The following is a 23978-nucleotide window of genomic DNA, read 5'->3' as shown; positions in this document are numbered from 1 at the left end:
TCACGAGAGAAGAGATGTAGTGTCAGAGCGCAGAATTTAAATCATTTCGCGCTGCATCGCGCTACGCAAATATTCCACACTTGTGTCTCTCTACACGAAGGGAGGGCGGCGCGCTTCAGTAAAGTAAATATAATTTAAATCGTATTATAAAGCTCGGGCTGCGTGCCCGGGAAAAGATATCTTTGAACTCTCAGAGTTATAAATCAGATTAATAAGTCAGTCTCGACATTTGGATAATAATTTTCTCGCCTAAAATTTCATTATCATACTTCTCTTTAGTGTGTGATATGTTGATATAGGTTTTGGAATGTGATTATCTTATTATTCCCGTTTACTGCATATATATTTATTTCCGTTTCTTGCATAGCTATTTAGTTCCGTTTCTTGCAGTATTTGTCTTTATCGTGCAGTATTGTTTTTTTTTTTTTTTTTTTTTTTTAATTTTATATTAAATGAAAATTCTTATTGGCGTTATGACCAGACTACTGTTTCGCGCCCGTCATTTCACATGTTACTTTTTTACTTCCGCGTTCAGGTCTTAGTAGCGCGCCGAGAAGGAAATTGCATGCTCACCTGTAGCGACGCGTGAAATAAGTCCGACTGCGAGAGAAGGCTTAACACGGCCCTCGTCCTGCCATAATCGCCGAGCTTTAAGTAAATCCAGGTGTGTCAGCGTAACTCAAAGCAAAGCTCGCCACGCGCACACACGGACAGTCAAGTCAGCCGGCCGGTCAAGGGAGCGTCGGTGCGAGCGGTGCCCCGCGACAGGGGGGGAAGATTCATCTTCCTTCGCATCGTGGCACGTCGAAGGGGGATGAACGACAATCCGTAAGGTGGGGATGAACGGCGCGCTGCTCTCTGCTGGCCGAGCAACCCCGTTCGGTCTCGCTCGCGCGCATAACGGGGATGCGATAGAGGGGGTGATTCGCCTCGTGCACGTCGGATATACGTAGTCTCGCGGCGGGTCGGAACTCCAGTCTCGACGCGGCAGCGCTTACCTTAGTGTCGCGTCATACGGGTGTGCGATCACACGTGCGACAAAATCATGGGTGAGAAACGTGCCGTGCTATGCCCGCGCGGACGACAGGTGCCCCTTCTGGTAGTGACAACCTTGTTGGTAGGCGTGCGTACGGAGCTTGTCGGTGAGTAAATGATGTGTTTGTGTGTTGTATCATTCGCGCATTTTTCCCACGTCAACTGTTATCCGCGTCGCACGCATCAGGGATCGTATAAATGACACCTGTAATATACCGGAAACTGTTAATTACATCGCTCGTTAAGCATCCATCGTCACTTGTCGAGGCGGCTAATGCGTGAGAATTCGAATAAAACCGCGCGGTACTTGTGATAAATCCGTGAAATCTGTAAGAGAGTTCGTGTTTTGTGTTTCTTACGCGAATAGGTCGCATTTACTGTTGATAATGAAACAATGAAACCATTTTTTTTTGTGATTTAGAACAAATTAAACAAACTTCTTTTTATGCACATTTTAATTTTTTTTGATGAATTAATATTGTGAAGTATATAATCATTTATATTATATCAATTAATATTATGAATTATGTAATCATTTCTGAAATTGATAAGTAGTTGAATTTGATAAAAGTTCTTATTTAATATATGTATAATGAGAATTAATAATTCAACTAATTTTTGAAAGATTTTTAACCGCACTTCAAATTACACTATTAAAAAAAGTTCTTAAATTATTCAAGAGATTGAAGAAGAAAAAATTATGTCATTAGAATTTTTAAATTTTTAAGAGAAATGTAGATATAGATGTATTTTCAACTTTTATTTTTTTATGTAAAATAAGATAAAGCTAATTTTTTTTATAATGCGAGAGAGAGCAGATAATTTAACATTAATATTTATAAGGTATTACCGTAACTAGTATTGAAGCATAAGTTTCTATATGTGTAGATATCTTTATCAGTAAATTAGTGAAATCAGGAGTTAACGAGGGCGACGATAGGTTTTTACACGTTAATTGGCGGATCTAATTGCGAGGGCTGGCGTGACAGGAATTTCGATGCTCGGTTTGCGTTATGGTTTTAACGCGTTTCGATTTATTCGCGGGAAGTCGTGCGACGAATAATATATTTCATTGCTCTCATCGAGTTCGTTTTTGTCACTCTTTAGTTGTTTATGACATTTACGAGGGAGTGGTGAGGAGATCTGTGATTATTTGATTTTATACTTTATTTTTAAATTATGAATATAACAATCTGCGGTTGCACGTGCCATTATATCATCGAATAGTACGTGACATTTTTCCTCCCTTACGTATCTGTGCACAAGCATCGTGGTTAAACAAATATATAACGATGCATTGTTGAATTTAAAATAAAATTGCTGTATCATTTTATACGTAACGCAAAGAAGATTTTTAATATATCGCAAGAAAGCAAATTGTGCAATGATAAAGAAAGAAGAAACAATCTTCGTAAATTGTTGATTTATAAACAATGCACGGTAACGACTATGACATAACAGAGGACAAAATTTGGGCTGTGTCACTCAGTTTATATACGCGCGAATGTTGAATATCTCCTTTTCTGTTGCTTTATTGAAGAAATTTTCTTCAGATGCCGATGCATCTCCGTGCGATTCTAGATGCGCCTCGCAACGCGTATTTTCCCTCGCAGAAGAGACGCGTTTATCGCCCGATTCCGTTTTATTCCGTACTTGACAGTTTCAGTGGAACTTCTGAGATCGAAATTGTTTCATATTCGCGAAAATTACATAGACGAGGTAAGTCGTCTCGAACAATAAGTGCGATACGCAGGGACTCATTTCTTGACGGTCTCTCAGTAGTTGCATCGTTAGCTTTATTACTCTTTCTATAACTCCCGCTTCTTTGTTTACTTTTTAATTTTGCAAGAGTCTCTACATTCCGGTAATTATCTGGCCCGATATTAGCGTAAATAGTAATTTTCACATTTTAAAAGTAATAATATGCACTTTTTCCTGCGCGATAAAAGATACTTACGAAGTAGCGAAATAAGATTGCTTTTTTATGTATTTTTTCAATTAACATTTTTCAATGCAGCCAAAGTTTATTTAGAACGTGCAGTTTAATTTATTAATTAACCGATAAAAATCGTTTAATCGTATGCATTCTGAAGTAAGAAAAATGGCGCGAGGAAAGAATTTTTATAGATGGAAAGCTTAAAGTTTGGTCGTAACATTATCGCGTTATTAAAGCACGCAAAATGCTTAATAAGTGTGTAAATTGAGTTGCGTCTTTATGAAATTATAAAAAAGTTGGCACGTGTAACAGGTGGTTTAGTGGCGATTGTTTTACTCGATATTCGTAAGACCGATCGAAGTTATTCCCACGTAACTCTCGTGAATAATAATAACAGGATTTGGTAACGTCAATTACAAACATTTTGTCGAATTATAACAATTTGACATAATTAGATATACATAATTCAATAATCATTACCAAGCAACTTTAAACGTTTTATTAATCTTATTAAGAATCCATTCGCGGCACGTTGAGCGTTCGAGTTTATAAGCATTTAATGCCCTTTAGAATAACATTTTCATTACTTATGATGGATTACGAGATGAATATAACATTCGCGGAGATTGTCGTATCGAAGAATAGGAGGTTCGCCTTCAAAGGCAGGGATGATCCTTCTGTTAAATTCTCCCGTATTATTATATCGGAGCAACCGGAACGTTTTAAAAGTATCCCGAGAGCACCGCTTGACGCACAAGCTCGAGCAATCGTGTATTTCAATGTAACTGAGCTCTCTGCATTAATAAGGTGAAATAGAGCAACGGGTATTCGGATAGTTAATATTGCGAAGTGTAATTTATCGCGTGCGCGACACGCTTTTCAAACATGAGATACGACGCATCACTTCTGACCGTTTTTCAAGGAGTTATTTATGCTTGGGGCTCTCACAGTATACGTTGATGCACCAACACGTTGTAAGGATATTTTTGCCACGCTGGTATGTAAATCACTTGTACGGTGTGTCGCGAGCATTATCGACCCGCAACGAAGAATTCAGCGATTCATGTTCCACTAATTATTGCTATCTTCGATCCGCCTTTGGTGTGCCGGGCACACGCGGCCGGAAATACAAGCAGCAATATAAAAACGTATCATTACGTGGTGGTTTACAAACGAATGCCGGCTTTCCGCGCGCGTTTTGCAAATGCATCTGTGTAACGCCGCGCGCTTTGTTATCGCACTTTGGTTCCGTTGCTTTTCCGGACAACTCGCTAACTGCAATTTTGTAGTTCTCAGTGGAAAAACGTCTGGGGAGAGGGAACAGCCTTGTCGTCAAATTTAGCCGTTTGTACAAGCATTCTACGTGTTCGCGGTTGCAAAGAGGGAAAGCTGAAAAAGCAGAAACGTAGTTGCGTTTAAATTTAGCATCCATTTATGTGATTTAGTAACTATCATCGCGGAGACTACAATAGGTAACGCGATAAGTCGGCATGCTGTTAAATTTAGATACACTGCGGATATTAGAGTGGAGAATACGATAAGCTAACATATTATCAAAATAGACATAATATAGAATGAGAATTACAATTAGAGGTGCAAATAGTTAGCATTCTCGTGTTGTTTGAAATTGAGTTATTTATACCATTTAACGTTTCTTGTTCGCAAATTATTCCCGATGCTGGCGCATAGATTTGTTACAAAATACTATACAGTGTTTATATTTTTGTGCAATTCTTTAAACGCCATTTTAATATAAATTTTAAGTACACTTAATCCTTTCGATCTGTAGATTAAAATCTTTAGCTTACTAAGTTAATTTTCAAATAGTAAATTGATAGAATTCTTCGCGAACATTTTGTCCGTTTGAGTATATTGGAATCACGCCTACAAGAATAACAAGAGCCTCACGAAATTGTTAACATCGGTTTGAGAGCTGACATAATTTCGCTGAGGACCGAAATAGACAGATGCCGGTCCGCAAGTATCATCCAAATCCTTTGCCCATAAAATTGATCAAATTCTGAGATACGCCGTACCGGCAAACGCTTTGGATCCAATAAAGAGGATTAAGTGTACTGAGCTGTAAACACGGTGTGATTGAATTCTGGGGGCGCGCCGAGGAAATTCCTCCCTCATGCTCTCTTTCTCTCGCTCTCTCTGTTTCTTGTTTCTCTCCAACTCTCGCCGGTTTCCTTTCTGTTTCTTCTTCGCTGTTCCGTTCTTCTCTCGAGTGTTATAGTTTTCTCCTTTGTTTATGTGCCCTTATATGGTCGTGCAAGAAAACAAAACGGTTGTGCCAAGCTTCTTCCACTTTCATTACCGTGGAAAATGTCGCGACATTTGTCTTCACGTAAATTGGACGCCCTCGTACTGTGTCCGAGATGGTTCGCTGAATTTTATGCGAATTTTCACTTAATGGAGTGTGTGATTGCTCTCATAGACTGATATAAACGGTCAGTTGTACAGTGGATCCACTTCCGAGATGTTCTCTTGAATTTTTCAATTTATTTTACACGCGTTTTATGCGTTTAATCATTAAAAAACTGCATAAATCACTGCTATTTTATTCTGTTTGCATTTTTACTTTGATCTCATTAGAAATAAAACGTGGATTATAACGGCTTAACATCGTTTGGTGAATTTTCTGGCAGCTATTAAAGGTTATAATCAATGATATATAATCGATGTTATAATTCCCTTTTAGCCCAGACAAATTATTGTATATTTTTGCGAATGTCATAATTGTAGAAATATTATTTTTTGGTGATATTTTATTTCTTTTTACACAATTTGAAAGTTTTGCATGCAATTAATTTGTAAGCATTAAAAACGTAAAAAAAAAAAAAAAAAACAATTATAATTTTATTACAAAAATTGTTTATTTGTTACAATAGATATGAAGTTTAATCAGTTGACATGCAATAATTTCTGACAAATAAAGATTTTAATTCTGCATCCATTATTTAACGGCGTATATTTAATCAGTGATTTCCAAGTGTCAATCTCGCACGATAAAATTCAACAAAATGACATATTAAAACGCAGAATGTAATTAATAAACACGTTATTTTAAAGAATGCGGACATAGTAATTAATGTAGTAATTAAATTAATGAAATATTGTATGTTCGTAATAATGTCAGAAATTTAAAAAATACTTTGCACATGTTTGCTTTAATATGAATTTATAACATTATTTAATGATATTGTATTAAGCGATAATTTAACAATGTACATATAATTAACTTTGGGACTTTGGCTGCGGCACACAATTGCATAAACTTGCAGTAACAACTGCAACTCTTCGGCTAGCTACACACAAATATTCATGCAGAATGCAAGATTTTTAGTTAAATTATCATAATTAACAGTGAGTCGTCAATAAATCTCTTTGTTATTGTATTTAAAGTTATAAATTTCCATTCAAATATAAATTTGTAAATGTTTATACATAATAAATGTATAAACATACAAAATGTACATTTATACACGCACAGCTATTAATGATTCTCCCAAAGCGAAGTTACATTTCGCCATTGTTTCAACTCCACGTTCGACGATAATAATCATTTCGGGCGATTGCGTTTTCGAAAGAGATTTATCGGGCGAAGAGTTGCAATCGTAGACCGATACGTCACGTGCTCTTTCTTCATAAACTTTGACATTCTTTGCACGATTCCGTGAGTCGAATCAGTGAGTCTGCTAGCAATAGTTTCCAGTACAAGAATGGGGAGAGAGGAAGGATGGAACGATGTCCTTAATTCTCTCTCTTCCTCTCTGCACCTAGTCTTCCCGTCATCGGCTATTACACGGATTCTGTTAGCGGCAAAGTTTCGAAGTGGCAATTCCCGAAGGTACAATTATTTGTGGTATCCGCTGACATTTCTGACTGCTACGCCAGTTTGTTCAGAAGAATCGAAATTTTATTGAAACAAATTGTGCTCTGCGTTATATCGATGCGTATCGATATAAGTTGATTCAACAAATGATTCTCTCATCGCGTAATTGCATAAGAATTCGTAAGCTTTTGTTTAAATAATGTTTAATATTTTTTTAAAACATTATTTAACAGAAATAATATTAATGCAGTCATCGCATCTAAATTGTTCTTCCAATGTTTCTTGATGATTTTCTTTTATTAATGTGCATTACGACTCACGGCGCAGTGAATTCTAAGTATCACAACAAAACGGAGCGAAAACTTGTAATAGCGCGGCACAAGTACAAGTTTAATGAAATCGTCGAATATTCAGCGGGAATAAATGGACAGGAATGACTTCGTTTGACAGCGCACAGCGCGTTACGAGATTCGATCGCGTGCCGCGGTCCTTTCACCCGCGATCGATATCGCTGCCGGTTACCGCGAGCTTGCGGATATTCAAATCTAGCGGGCCCATACCTCTCGCATTATACTCGCGAAAACGTAATCAGGCCAGTCACAGACAGGGCATATATTTCAAACACGGTACACGAACGGCGACATTTCTGAATGTCCGGAGATTCGCCGCAGCATGAATTCTCATTCCCGCGAAAGATCTCGTACGCAATTTATTTTGGCCGAGATCTTTCGCGAACTTGGGAACAAAAATGAAAAATTATTCGTAATTTGCTTCATTGTAGATGTGTGGTAATGGAGAAATAGTGTGTCAGGCTAATGGATGCCGATGTATCTACTTTCCTTCGACTTTAATGTAGTGCTGGAATTTTTATTCGTGGCGGAGGTAAATGAAATACAATAACTGTGCTCAAATATAAATAAATACGGCGAGAAATTTTATCTAGCAGCACCGAAGTACTTTGCGGCAATAATTTTGATTGAGATGAAGTATTTCCACGCAACTGAACGGATACTCGGCTCGCGACGGTGAAAGGCGACGGAAGTTTTCTTGGTCAAAAAATGCGAAAGCGACCGCGATGTAATTATCCCCCTTTTTTCACGATAACAAGTTGCATAGCTATCGAGAGCTATCTCGATAGTATTCTGCTTAGTGTAAACTATATCGGGGTGAAATTTTAGTCGCGCAACGGGTGGTGGGTTGGGTACATCTGCGCGTCATACGACGAACGGCGTGCGTATTATGTGACGTGAATTAACGCGGGCCGTCTGTCAATTTCGTAATAATTATTTTAATGGAGGTAAATGATGACATGCATTAATGGACATTGCTAGCTAATATATTACAATGTTTCGAAACTGATTCTATCGAGTGTTTATAAAATATTTTTTTTCTGTTTTTTTCACGTAGAATCTTTTTTTTTCTTCTTTATTCTTTCGTGCATTTGAATTTTTTGTACATTATTTTTATGGACAGCGTGTATTCATAATATTTATATTCCGAGGATTAAAATTCTCCTAATGAAATATTTCGGCAACTGCCAGACAAGATGCATTAATTAAGCTTAACTCTGACTTATTCAAAACAGAGACAGTTAAAAAAAGCCGGAGGTCAAATATTCATTGCGCGCAAAAGTGTCTGATTGTCGACGGATGATCATACGTTATAGCTAGTTATCAGGCGTGATTGCTCGGTGTGATAATGCAATCAGTACGGAAAATGAAAATAATTGCCTTTATCGACATTACGCACGCGTCCCTATTTGCCGTTACAATCTAATTTGACCAGATGCGCGAATTCGCTCTATTGTTGCAGATCGCAAACAAATTGCCTGCATTCAACCTCGATAATCTGATAAACCTTTTTTTTTCTCCTTTTCTACGATTACTCGTGTATTGTGTAATTAGTGATATTATATCTCTTTTGAAAATTTTCTCGTGCGTTTCTCCATGTAACGTTAAAAAGGAGAACCCTTAATTACACTAGACAAAAAATAAAAAAGGCAAAAAAATTGCAGACATAGAGTTAAAGTTATGCTTTATTTTTGTAGCAAATAAAAATTTTCAAAGGCATCTTTTAATCAAAATGTGATCAACTATATCAAGCAAATTGATTCAGCCGGATCAATAGTTGTAAAATATCACGTAATTATTACGTGTAAAAATGGAAAAGGTAAAAAAATTGCAAACATAGAGTTAAAGTTATGCTTTATTTTTGTAGCAAATAAAAATTTTCAAAGGCATCTTTTAATCAAAATGTGATTAACTATATCAAACAAATTGATCCAGCCGGATCAATAGTTGTGAACTATCACGTAATTATTACGTGTAATTAAGCAAGCTATTAATACTACTATATAATAAAGTTACGAAATTCGATCGCTAAACGAATCACGTGTAAATCCGCTAATGTTTGCACTGTTAAAATTTCTTTATGCGTATATAAATGCTAAAAAGTTGTAAATTATAATAATTATTTATGCGAAATTATAAATCAGATCTTACATGTGCAAGATTATAAAAATTATAAAATGTCTTACGCGTTTCAAGATGCTTATAACTTTTATCTTTATTAGAGATAAAACTAGTTTACCCAATTTCTCAGAAAAATTAATAATTTATTATAATTATAGCATATTTAATATTAAGATGAAAATGTTATTATTCTGATTTAGTATGCGACATAGCTCTTCAATAATAGCTAGAATATAAGCGCGGAAATTTAACAAACTGCTGCACATGTAATTCGTTCTCCATGTAGTGGCGGTAGCGGACTTGAGTGATTTCGGCGTGTGCTCAGCGAGCGGCGAGAATAATTCATACGTAAAGCGCATAGCGGTGGCGGGAACGTGTGTTTGACTATAAAATATGCCCTCCTGATATTGATGCCTCAGCATCAAGCGCGAGGGTTTTATGCGGGCCGCGGAGTATATATAACGCCAACGGAGTCTGATCAGGCCGAAATATAAAGCGGAAGAGCAGTATAAAATTTTACTCCGCAACGCAGACGCAGATAAACCGTCTATAAGTTTGACGCGTGGCGTTTGATTCGCGACGGATTCGCTAAGCCGTGATATAGCGGAAATATCGATTCACCGATGCTGGACAGTATAATGTCGTTTTATTTCGAAGTTTGCGGTAAATCTGTCATCGCTTCTTCATGCCCTTGATTTTAAGCAACGACATAAAAATGAAGTGGATTTGACACCTGTATTGGACTAGATAGCTGATGGGTTCGGTTTAAATATTAAACGAAATACGACGGATATTAAACGCGACGACGATTAGTCGGCGAAAATGCAAGATTTTATCTTTAATGATTCAATAATTAAATTAAGCTGAAAGTTTAATAGCAGTCACAGAAAGCGCGTTGTACTGTATTCTTAGCGTGACCCATAATATAAGATGGCACATAAGAAATGCATTGCGTATCTTTATAAAAAAACGATTTAAAGAGCTGGAGATACATACGGATATTGATTTAATAAAGCTAGACGCTTGTCGTCTATAATTTTAAATGTCGTTTTCACGATATTTCTTATGAAAATTGAATTATAGGTTCGTAAAGGCTGAACGATGCAGTAAGTGTAGACAATTTTGTGGGAAAAGTATGTGTCAAGAAGAGAAGACAGGAAAGTTATAAAAGTTTGGGTTATACAAGGTAATATGCAATAAAAATCAAATTGTCTACTATCTGCCGTGGGTAATCTCGATACGAAAAATTATAGGCGGGAAGGTGTAGGGTCTTTTATGCGATGTAAAACTTCAACGAGCAATCCCCGGGCCGGATATTGAGATAGACGAAAGGATGACTCTTCTCGAATCTTATTAAAGTAAAAAATTTAGTTAAATATTAACATGAACAATTACATATGTTGCTACAAATTTATTTATATTTTTGGACACGCTAACGCTAGTTGCAATGCACCGTATTTTTATTCAAATATTCGAATAAAAACGTTATTTAATAGGTAAGTAGGTAATAGGTTTATTTAATAGGTAAGTAGTAAATTAAGAACAAGACAATGACATCTCGAGAAATTAATATTTAATTGGCGGGAATTGATCGATGTCGCGAAGTTATATAAAGTTCCCAAGTTCGATCGGACTAATTTAATTTTATTGCTGGTCTAAAATTTTATCTATCTTGTCGCGCGTTCGTGTCGATTTCATCCATTCGTATTAGTAAATGAAGCTCTGAACTTTCTTTACGATTTATTTGAACGCCATTAATGAAAGTATTATCGCGATCAGTCGTTTGACTCATTTTGCGAAACGATTCTTCATCCATTCAGATCTACGCGTGAGTATCGCATGTTTTATGCAAATCTTGTGTAATTTCAGCTCGAATTTATCATGAGAAATATTGAGTATGAAAGTGAATATTGAGCATGCGAAAATGTACAGTAAAGGGATAATGAATGTTGCGGTGTAAAGCACGTGTCCGATTTGTCAAGCCGCTTTTAACAGTAGCGTTCAAAAATTTAACGCCAACGGCGAAACAAAGTTTGCAATTCGATCACGCGGCCCTCGACTTCCATTAATGGACTTTTGTACTCTGGACTCCCAAACAGTTCTGATAGTAGCCAGGAGTGGGTGGCGGGGAATGAGGGGAGAAGTAATCGTGCTAAACCGCATCTGCTAATACAGCCGGTGCATCGGGCTAAAGCAATTCCGCTAATCTACATTGTCCGGTCCGATAACGCGCGGAAAGTGAAGCAATCGCGTGGGTTCCCGTTCCTAATCATTTTCCTTTCGTCGATAATTTGTAGAAAATCTCGCCGAATTATCTAGCCTGGCTTTCCGTTGGTTATCTCCTCCACTTTCCGTAATCTTCAATAATTTCAATAGGTATATCGCAGCTTGTTAACAACTCTATCCACACTCTCGGCCAAAAATCAATATCAATTTCGAATAAGACCTTCTCGAGAAAGCGCGATATTATATCTCGGCAAGAATGTATTTGGTGATGGTTAATGAAAAACTCATTTACAAAACTGGCGTAGTAACGCCGCACGTCGGCGTACGGAAGCATAAATACTTAAGTCGAGACTGGTTGAAATGGATGCTTCTTACGTAAGATGCGGCGGGATAGGAACCGAGAGGATGAGGACCTCGTCTCGTGTATACTTCATATCTCGCGGTAAATAACGCCTTGTATCATTTATTGTCGCCAAGCAAAGGTGGAACGGAAGTACCTTGATTATGTTTGCCTCTCGGTATCAAAATGAAGTGCACTCCGTTAGAGGAAGAATGAGAGAGGGAGAAGGAGAGAAAGCAAATACCACAAACTTTCGTTTTATTGCCGCGGATTGAAACATCGGCTTGCATTCGCGACTCTCACGCTTCTCTATTTTCGAATAAAAAAAAAAGAAATTTTTATGAGAGCTCTCACGTTCTATTAAAATTTGTTTTTCTTCTCATTTAATTAAACACTTAATAAGAGAGAATTTGTTCTCTGCTTTTTATTCCTAGAACCAACAGACATTAATATGTTATATTTATTTATTTGTAGTAATTGTTTGTAGAAAAAAAATGAGTTTATTTATTTATCTTGATTGGCTCGGTGCGTGATTAACTTTATTCGCAGTAATATCAAAAGTGAAGCTAATTGCGAAAAAGCGACTTGCGATGAAATAATTTACAGCATTGAAGCAGCCAAGTGCTGATTTGTATTTATAATTTCGGGTATCAATTTAACAAGGAAAAAAACTTTAAATTTTAAAGTGCAATATTAAAAACTTGACGCCGGCAGTATTTCCCAAGTGATAAATTTACTTTGACCGTGAAAGCAGTTGACGTGTAAACATTCAAAAATACGTATGGTAAAATTACGCAGATATAGTAGCCCACTTGACAGATACTTCTTTTTCGATTTTCGATAATTTCGCAAAACTCCATTCGTTACATTTCCAACTGATCTTTTTGCGTGGCTGAGGATCGGTGATCGCTATCGTTATCGATATTCGCTTTACTCCGTGTCAGGATGCGTTACTTTCGAATGCGAAATATCCGCGCTCCACTTCTTCAAAACATGAAGAACTAGATTCCGCGATTACACTTATCACGATGGAGATATGCAGCGCGTATAGACGTCTATAATCTCTTTCGCGGTTCAGATGACGATTTCAGATAGCCTTTCCTGTGATGGGAATACCGAGTATTGATCCGCCGACTAAAATTTACCTTCATGCTAACATCCGAGACATTAGATTTTTTGTAGAAACGATAGAGATCGATAAAGTAATTTATATTTATACGCAATTAAGCAAAATTCAATGTTATCAATTAAGATTTAATTTTAGACGAGACTTTGGTTTTTAATGAAAAATCAGAAGATAAAAATTAAAGTTACATTTATTTACAGTTGGCATAAGATAAAAAGCTTCATAAAACTTATATTTTGAAAGCCGCACATTTGTCAGATATTTTTTCATTTATCGTGAACACATACCCGAAATGATATTCAGCCTCGATTAAAATTGCATCTCAATCCTACAAAAAGGCGTATTATTTGCATAGTTGCTTGGCGGAATTGTTTTTCTAATTTCAATTCGCTTGGAAAGCAAATCAGGGAAATTAAGTTAGCTGGGGAATATATTTCGTAGCGGTTTAATGAAATATTTATTACCAGTACGAAATTTACTGCAATAGGAAATGGATATCGATCTATCAATCGGAGTTTACTTCGGAACCGGCTTTATCCTGGAACTCTGGGGCGCGGATATTAAAGTTTACAGTCTGACGAAGGGGCTTGGAAAATTTTTATATCATATTAAAAAGTACGACTTCTAGTGAAATGTGATCTGTAATTAAATTTACATCCATCTGCAGTGGTGCTTTGAAAGTCGGATCTTTAGAAGCCTTTAATGCTTTCTGACATAAGCGCTCCGGATAAACTTTAATTATTAAAAAATATATCTTGTTTACTTTTTCTATTAAGCTGATATGCGAATTTCACCGAGGTTTGTTATGAAAATTATGAAACGGCCGAATACGAGGCGCTGTTAAATTAACACAAGTGCAACAAAACGCAGGGTGCAGGTAAAATTTTTTTAGATGTAAATTCCGCGATAGTTATTTTTAAATTAAAATGAAATAAACATATTGCCTGTCCTGTGACATAGTAAATTCAGTTGAAGTACATTTAACAATTCAACCAAGGCTAATATCCTCACAAAAATGTTTTTATTCACAGTCGTAACAATGTGTTCCGCTTAAAACACTGCTCGGGTGGGATAGTAAATTTAATAAAAAGAAACAAACGATTTCCTGGGCCAGCCCCTTACGAGCGTTAAATGTCACACAGGAGTCCACTAGAAACGGTTCAGAGGTGGCACAGCAAATTTGCATATGGCGAGAGCCGAGGTAGCGGGTTATCTCCTTTGCTGAAAGTCTACGCGATACAGGCCGTCTTAAAAAGGATTTGAAACTTAGCCAAAATTTGACTGTTAAGCTAGCAAAAAAAAAAATACTTATAGAAGAAAAAAATTACAATAAAAGTTAATCATAAAAGTAATATCAACTAATTATTTAAAAATAAAATCTGATTCTTTATTTGTTCAATTGCAATAGAAAATATTATTTTTCAAAGATATTTTCTACGATTAAAAGCTCCGTAATCGAATATCTCTTACAATGAACGTATAAGAACTTCTCTTTTTATTATTTTACTTTACTTCTATTACGAGTTCGGTCTCCGAGATTTTCAGCTTTGAGTGTGTACAGTTTTTGATACAAACTCTATATCTATATATATATATAGATATATATATATATATATATATATATGAATGTAAGCTCGATCTACGGAGAAAGACCGGAGAATCCGTTGACCGGCCATTCGCAGCCAGTTCATTCCCGTTACCCCTCGCTCCTGCAACCGAGAAGACGATGATTGGATCAGTTTTACGAACCCTCGTGGGATAAACAAGACGTCGATCTGGCACCATCATTGCGCTTCGGTGTGCCGCCGTACTCACACTCTCGCGCCCGTTTGTATGCATTTTGGGTTTCCCGCTTTGTGATATTGGCGGCGCGTACGATGGGACAATATTTATTCGTAGTTTTGCCCGGTCCAGATCCTCTTTTGATCCTCACCCTTTTCGGTTTACTTGTTGGCGGTGAGTGATGATTCCGCAGGGTATTTTACATCGCTCGATTTGTTTTACTCGCCTGAGACCGAGCAGCCCGATTCAATTCCGTTCGAACCGCAGACATCGTCGGGCGACTTTTATTTTCTATCCTTTCGTTCGATGGCAGCGATCGAAATTATTTGGATTTTTTTATATGTGAATTGCTTTTTCGCTCAAGAGATTTTCTTCTGTTTCACAGAAGCCACTTTTTTATACGTGCTACTTTTTTTCAATTTTAATTGGTCACAGTTCCACGTCCGGGCTTTAACACTTTACACAATTATATCCGTCCTTTAAACATTAAAAGTCCAGCTTCCATTTCTCTGATTAATCTGATAACGCGATGTCCACTTTTCTCAGGTGTTTCCTTGATATGTCCATTAATGATTCCGTGATATTCCGAGGATATTTTGTAATTAAAATTGTGAGAAAAGGAGAGGGCAAGTGCCTCATCCAATTTCCTTTGCTTAGTTCATCTGAATAGTCTCCGGCCAGATCCGATTCCATCAGCAATATTATTTCATCTGCCCTCGTTTCGAGCTTCATTCCTCAGTTTCATCCTCGTACAATACGTCGCGCACGCTGTACGATTTGGGTATTATATCATGAAACTACACTGTGCTAACATCACTCGAGAATATTGAATCCTGATTTACTGCAGACTGACTCGCCGGCTCGGAAATCCATCATCGATTAACAATTTTGCTCTTACTCGACAAAACTCATGAATTCGTTAAACAATAATAATAACACGCGATATCGTATTGTATACAATTTATGTTAAATACAATTCGCACACTGCGAATGGGACGTTTTTTAATAAAGTGGATTGTCAGCCTTCGTTTCATGTCCACGCGGTAAACTCTTTTTGAAAAGAATCGCAGCCAACAAAACAGCCTTTCAAAGCAAAAATCTAATTTCCATGAAGGCCTGTACAACGTTTTGCATTTTTTATTGCAGACCGTGTAATTTGTGAAATGTTTGCACGCGCGAGCCGACGCGGAATATTCGCGAAAGGGCAACGGTATATAAAAAAAAGAAAAAAAATGTAAAATGCAAAATACAAAAACTTTTGACTGGATGGCTCGCGCATTTTCCATCGGGCGAACGATCGGAGCGGGTCGTGCAATGTTATTCAACGAACCGGTTGTGGGGAGTTACGCGTGTTATACTCGCTATGATTCGTCTCTCGTATCATATATTTGGCAATGAATTTAAATAGCAATATGGAGATATGGTGATACATACATATGTTTTGGAATCAATGAGTTACATTTTTACAACAATTAAAAATGAAATCGTAAATGTACACAGTGTATTTATATTTCGATATTTATATATATTCAATTTACGTACCACTGATTTAATCATTTTTGGTTTTATAATCTGTATACTTTTAGAGATTAATGATTAATAGACAATTGTTTTAAATATATATATGTTTTATTCTGCATTTGTTAACTTTGATATATAGATTTTTATTTTTATCTTCAGAATAAATTGATTATTGTGCAGAAAAGGGTTAATTATATATTAGATGTATATAATTTGAACCAGTAGTGAAGCATGTTTAATGCTGATGAGGATATCATTGTTTAATGTCACTTTATTACCTTAATTAACGATCGATGATATTTCTTTTTCGGTAACGTGATCACTGTAATAATGAAACTACGTCGTAGTTATAATATAATAATGAATAATATGATTTTCTCTCTTAAAGACATTTATCTAAGAAAATAAGAAGTTTTGATATCGAGAAATACTTCCTGCGTTTGATAATTTGCAGAAATTCGTGATATTATTAGCCGCACTGAAATAGATATGTCATCATTTAATATTTATATATACTACATTCTATTTATCGATATTCAGTAACAAAAGCAATTGCCTATCCTGCCTACTCTAATTATATTCTGCCTGAATAATTGCAATGCCAGTTTCCTTTATATGTTCCCTGTTTTTGGTATCGGAATATTGAATTTCTGATAATTTTAAATGCCGTTTCGCAATTATCGTAATATAAATGAACGTTACGAAGACGATAACACATTAAAATTCTCAAGAATCAGCGAACATTAGAGGCGTACTTCTTTAATAGCACGCGTGACCAGAAATTATGTTAAAATTTGCATTCCGATGTCATAATTTACTCTCACACTCGGTTAGATATTAATATATATGTAAATTATACCACGGTGTTTGCGAAAGTTATTCAACCAAATTATTAATTTCTTAACTTCTCTTGAGCTTGAAGTAACTTAAGCTTCGTGCAAGCCGCACCTGTCATGAGTTTGAAGTTCCCAAGAAAAATGCAGTACCGTCAGAAAAACAAGCTGCAATATATACGATGACATCGCATTTACAATCCGTAGAAAGATCTGACATTCGCGAATTGTTGCTGGTTAATGAAATTCAGATGCAGGAAAAATTTCTACGACAACTTTATCAATCCTCCTCCCTTAGAGGATTCAATTAGCAAATTAATGCGTAAAATTGGAGAACTCGTTAAACAGCAAATTCGCTTTTAATTACCTCTGCGAATATTAATGGAGAGTAACACTGAGCGCCGTTATATTGCATGCAATTAAAATGTCACGGATACTTTGTGCGTTAAAGCATCGTCATATGATAATGTATTAATAAACTTTAATTAATTAGTGTCATTAACATTACGATGACGGACAGCGTTTACTGATCTAATTTCTAAATGAATTTAACACCTTTGAGGCATCAGTGAGCTGCCTAATTTGAATAATAAATTTTATACTGCAATATCGTTTATAAAATATTAACAATTTTGCACTTACATGTAAACTTATTATTTGAAAGCTATTCTTAGTTTGTACATTTACAATACGTATCTTATGTCATGTTTTTTAAGAACATACTAATGGAAGAAAATTTATGTATGTGTAAGGAAAATTATGTAGTGAAAATTCATTGCAATTGCTATGAATAATGAAAATAATGTTTACGCAAACGAAAGTACCTCGCGAAAACTTGTCTATGTACTTTCGCATAGTTCGCCACCGACGAGATACGAAAGTTCGAAGACACAATGAAGTTTAACAAAGTTTAACTAGCGCTGTGCATCTTCGTCGATATTTACATGAATTATAATATCGGATCAAAGCAACGTGATCTGCTACGTAACACTGCTCGACGATATTATCAATTTATGCTACATATTCTTGTCGCTCAGCAAAGTTATTCTACCACTTAAATACGAGAGCACGTTAACAAAAGTTACAAAAATATTCATAACAGCGCTAAATGTTGCCGGTGCAATTTTTGTTAAATCCGTGTTACATCAATTTATTTTTATCTAACAGAATAAATCCGTGCGAATTAATATCATGGCGCGTATATTTGTTGTTTACGCGGGTTAAATTAAATTTCATACGCGTGTAATACTAAAATATCAAACAAACGCACGTGTCGGAAATGTGAAATTGATAGACTATTTTCAGCGGATCGTCTAATAATTTAATCGCACCTCGTGACTGATAGCCACGGCTGTCAATTGTGAACAGTTTTCATGCGATGCATGAAACCATAGCGCGTATTCAGTTCATTAGTTCACTACAGAGAGATATCAAGGGATTTTACAACTCGATGCAGACAAGTGTTGATTCAGCCGTTGATTTTGTTTTACGGCAGAATAAAACAGTTCGTAGCTTCGTAGTTTTCATGTCAGTCATACTCACGAATTTTTAACTGTTTTTTTTTTTCCCCATACGAATAGCATTGAGAACTTTCTTCTTCCGCGAAGTAAATTCGATATTCGTAATTGCTTTCATGCGCAATTTGTAAGTACTACTTTTGCGCTATTTATACCGTTTCATATTACTCGATCGACAAAGCGTCTTATGGTGCACTTACGATCCGGTTTTCTCGAATTTCGAAATGGCTCGATTTCTCTAAAGTAGACAGGATTACTCGACTGTTGAATCCTCAAGTTTTCATGCTGTCTGAAAATAGCGTCAGGTACGAAGACACGTCGTCGCACACGAATCGGACGTAATGTACGTAACTTTCCTATCCGCCACGCGCCGTCCACGCACGAGGGACAATTAGGTCGATTCTCTTTTCTCTCCCCACTGCCGCTCGTATGAAAACACGATATCTGAAAACTGAGTACTAATTTTGAGTAGATTGCTCCGACTCGATTTAGCAAGCGATTCAACACCCGCGACTGCCGTGTCTACATTGCCGAATTCTCGCGTGGTAGGAGGCCGTAATGTCGGCTTCGGCAAGGGTAACGTGCGCCGCGTGTGTACACCGCTGCACTGTGCACACACAGACCGCATTCTCGCGCGTTCCACTTCTTGCTGGCTTCCTCCTTGCCGGAGCGAAAGCCTGGCACAGCTTCACAAACACACACCCTCTTTCGTCACTGTCCTTCGTATATTTCCGAGCACGCGCGCGCGCGTTTGCCAGTCGGTGCCACGAGAAACGCTCGAAGACCAAGTATCTCCGCGCGCGTTTGCGAAGTATTAATTAACTAATTTGCTCGTTTGCGCATTGTGCACTTCAGGTACCTTAATGGATTTATCCCTTTCATCGTTCGATGTACGAAGAGTTTGCGCTGGTCGCAGACCGCCTCGAAAGCGACGAGTTACCAAGTATCGGCGTTTGACGAGAAGCGCATAGAATCGTTTTGAAAAACTTATAGAAAATAATTACGGCACTGACGGGGATGTGAAATATAATTGAAAAGGAAACGTAATTGCAATGTTAAAACATCTCTTACCGGAATAAGCGAAACGTCGAGCTTAAACAGGGATTTTAATTTAAGAGTTTAAATATCTTATCGATTCGCCGCCAACTTTTATTATAAATTTCCATTGTAATACAAAGTTCCACTTATATATAATGAATGAATTCAGCGCGGAACGAATAGTTTATGAACGATCAACGAATACCGCTTACAATTTTAATCGAATAATTCCTGTATTTATTATTCGTTATTTCAATTTTTTATACGTACGCTCGCACTTTAGTTTTCGGTATCGTTGTTTATTCACGATGAGCCCGTAGCCCATTATGGACAGACGTCGCTTTGTGGGGTCTCAAGCTGCGCGCACACGTGCGTGCTGCAATTAGCACAGGATGCATGCGCGCTCGCCACGTGATACGCGGCCATTCCGGGCACACGCGCATATATGTGAAACTTAATTCTTTATTAAGTAGGCACACCCTCACTTCCCGATCGGCAGATAGCGACTCGACGAGCCGTGAAATTCGCCAGAACTGGCACTCGTCGGAGCATGAAATTTATCCTCCCGTCTTTCGTACGTTAACGCTGATAGTCGTAGCGCAGCATATTGCGAACTTAACAAAGTACAGTCACTGCGGACGATAATTGCGCTTAAAAGTTCTAAATAATTCTTTGTATTCTTTGAACCTTCTCTTTCCCGCAGTTGAAAAGTTGTACGGGAGTTTGAGATTAATTGTAAGAAGGAACGATTGTAATACTCGCAATAATTTTCTCACGCTTGGCTGCTGTATGCGCGCTGTACACGTAGATCGTGGCAAAATTAAATTCCTTCATATAATATAAAGTAAAATTCTCGTAAATAATATTAAAATTCGAGCAGTGCGTCACGGAGCACAATTTTGTTGAAATTTTTATTGTTCATTGCAGGCCACTCTATATATTCGCGAAATGAAAGTTCTAATGTTTCTCAGCGAGAAACTCACGAGCATTTTCCTAAATTCTCTTTTAAGTAGCTCTACGTGCGGGCTCGCAATGTAATTGTCACGAGTTCTTGTTACACGCGGCGCGAGAAGTATGCGGCGCCCTTGCCGCGACATTGCACGGGGGGAGAACGGCCACGCGAATAAGGAAAGAAAGACGCGACGTAAATATTCGCTGACAATTATAATGCCGGGTATGCGGTCCCTTCCCGCATCTCGCGTGTGCGGAATAGTCTTATAATTAAAAGATGTTGCTCGAAGTTAATTAAACGCGGACACTCGTTTGTTCGTCGAGCCGAGTTGGAAGAACGGATGGGCATACGGACTGACTGTGAATAGGGTGACTCGGCATACAGACGAGGTAAAGAATTTTTTCGCCGAGTTAATTGTTACATGTTACACATGGTTTCTCTTTCTAAACGAGCACTTCTGCTTGTTGCCAACTCTCGAAGCCCGCCACCTTTAACGCTGCACGCCGAAAATTGTATGAGAAAATAATTTGACGTTAATTTACAACAGTAATAGTTGTAATTAATTTACGGCGTAAATAACACGCAGTTTTAATGACATAATTCGAAATGCAATTTAGCGATAAGTGGCCTGTACTTTATTTGATAACAAATTCGTAATTATTGTTATAATTCACGGGCTAATTTACTCAGGAAAGCATTTATAAAATATCCCATCGCTGTCCTCCTTTAGTAATAATTTATCGAATGGTTATCCCGAAGGTTTGTAAATCGTCGGTTTTCATTAAAATAAATTTATTCGACCGACCAGGCACCGCTTTAAAATCTACTTTTGCAGTGAAACGGAAATTGCGGGCGCAGGGTTAAAAAGCGAGTCGTGGCGCCCTGAATGAGAAGAATATCCCAACCGCCGGAGACACGATCGTCGAGAGATCCATTCCGAAGACCCGCGAGATTAATCTGCCGATGAGTTACGTTTGTAAACGCTGGCCGTTCCAGTTACTTGACTGTCACGGCAGTTTGCTGAACGAGAAGAGCCTCTGGAGACCCTTGAATTACCACAACGCTTGTACCGAGCGATTCTGAGCTGCTTATTATGCTCACTGAAGCTGCGCGCAATACCGTCTCAAGAAATATAGATTTTAAACATTCTTACAAAAATATTTATAAATGTATGTCTTTGGCATTTCGATATTCATCACATTAACACTTGCCAATATTCTTTTATTTATAATCTTTTTTAATATTTTTAATACAAATGGAGAAAAAATATCTAAACTAAATAGAAGTTGTCAGTTAAACTGAACGATATTGTCATTCTATATTTTCCTAATTATTACATTTATTCTGAAAATCCTATACACAATCTAAATACCTATGAAATTGAAATTAGATGGACAATCTAATGTGAAATATATTGAGAAAATGGCTTTAGCTTCAAAACCTTCAGTTCATATTTGTCATCGTTTCGAATCGAAAGACCACCAGGTGTAATGTGAAGCCCGGAAACGCAAAATCGTGGAATATTGCGACATATTGAGCACCGTCTTGCGGATTCGGTGGTTCGGAAGCCCCGCACGGACAACGCACTTTGATACACCTGCCGCAGGCGGCAGGCTTTACCCTCCGGATATAGTTTTCGCTGAAGTCGCTTAGCATATTGTATTTTGCGCAGCCGGTTTCCGTTAAATCGTCGTGGTACCGGTACACGATGCGCGTAAATCGCACTGAGAATTATCTCATTATGTCGGTTTAACAATTACATCGATTACTCGTCGGCAAACAGTATAATTAGAGATCGGTAAATCGTCGTTGTCGCAGGGATGACTCCTTCGTTGATAGTTGCCTCGTAATTAGTCGTTAACTGAAACGCACAGTTTCTCCTAGTTACACGAAGCGACTTTGAATTGAGTGTATTAGTACGTTCTCAGTTTACGCGTTGATTTTGTGATGTAAATATTGGTCAGCGTAATATCGGAGATGGCTTCAGATAACTCTTGTGTTATATTCATTGATACAGATTGCGTAAGGACGAAATAGTTGCAATTTACCAGGTAAATTGCTTCCGACAGATCGCTTGACATTAATTAAAACGAAACAAATACATTCTCGCGGAAACTCATGTACTTAGAATCGGAAAAGACGGGAAATATTCTTCGCGTCGCTCCTGTTGGCGACTTCAGTTAAAACATCATGCAAATATTCATTTAAATTAGGTAGAAATTATTCTCGCGCAGATGTAAACGTCACAGCGCTCGACACGACTTTTGTATTATAAATATTTATTTTCCCGTGGGATGATGTTGTTTTTGCGCATGTACGAGCGATAAAAAACTTCCAGGCGAAATTTAAGGGACGGTCGATCAGTTGATCTCAACTGGTGGATGCACGGCGCCCGAATCGGTCGTTTGACGCGATCTCTCGCGCGAATAACGATCGCACACGTATTCGTGGAGTCATTAAAGATCTCGTGGGTGCAATACGAGATCGCGGAACGTCGCATTTCGTTATGACGTGACCGCCGTAGGCTTCTTCACATAGGTAGTTCACAAAGGTAGTCGTCCTCGGACGACCGCAAGTTAAACGGCTCTTCCAATTCCACTCCTTCGACTCGTTCTCGCGCTATCCTTCGGCCAATCGGCCGGTCAAAGGCGCGTCGTGCAAGGGTGGAATACCAAAGTAGCGTCCGATAGGTAGTCAGAGGTGGTTCTCGGCGATTTTTTTTGTCGCGCGCACCATCGTAATTAACGAAATAATCGGATACAGTTAATTAAGTATTCCGGTATCAGTTCCCTTTAAACGCGCGTCGGAATATATTCACCGCGTTTTTATTTCGCCTTTTTAATTCCGAAAGCGATTTCATCTCAACGTGATTGCTGGAGAGGCATCTGGCGTTCGCGCTGGACTATTGCCGAGCTAAGCACTCTCCGTTCCGACCATTTCCTCTTTCCGCCCCCGCCACCCAACAAAACTCAAAATCTCAACCGCCGTTTGGGTCGCAACTGAATCAGATAACGATTACTTTATTGCAATGGACTTTAGCTGGTAGGCAGACAGCCGAGACCAAAGATTTGCCAAATCGATGATGTAATTTTGAGCTGCGGGCGTTGCACGGGAGTGCGCGGGCTCCGGTTATCACGGTTGACGTTGTAATGCGCCGTCAAGCGATAAAATCACGATTATCGTTGCTCGTTTTAACCCGGCGCATCGCGATTACATTGTGAATATTATTTAATATTATTTAATAATTCATTTAACATGTTAATCGCTACGTAAATTTTTGTAATTATACTCCGACGGATATTGATACGATATGCGCATGTAATTCAGGAGCGATCAATAATTTTAAACTGCAGATTTCACGTC

General features: G+C 37.7%; 1 protein-coding gene across 2 annotated transcripts in view; it reads left to right on the top strand.

Annotated features, from left to right (window-relative positions):
* The first annotated feature begins 293 nt into the window (after positions 1–293).
* LOC105668775 (neurotrimin-like) overlaps positions 294–23978 on the top strand; it is a 144902-nt gene continuing 121217 nt past the window's right edge. For both annotated transcript variants that reach the window (XM_067352629.1, XM_012361341.2), the window contains exon 1: positions 294–1142. In XM_067352629.1, the coding sequence (XP_067208730.1) occupies positions 1046–1142 (97 nt within the window). In that variant the 5' untranslated portion in view covers positions 294–1045. The remainder of the gene's footprint in view (positions 1143–23978) is intronic.

This window comes from Linepithema humile, chromosome 3 (assembly GCF_040581485.1).
Source record: "Linepithema humile isolate Giens D197 chromosome 3, Lhum_UNIL_v1.0, whole genome shotgun sequence".
NCBI classification, from domain to species: Eukaryota; Metazoa; Arthropoda; class Insecta; order Hymenoptera; family Formicidae; genus Linepithema; species Linepithema humile.
The sequence above is the reverse complement of the archived record's forward strand: the minus strand, read 5'-3'. Positions and strand labels throughout refer to the sequence as shown.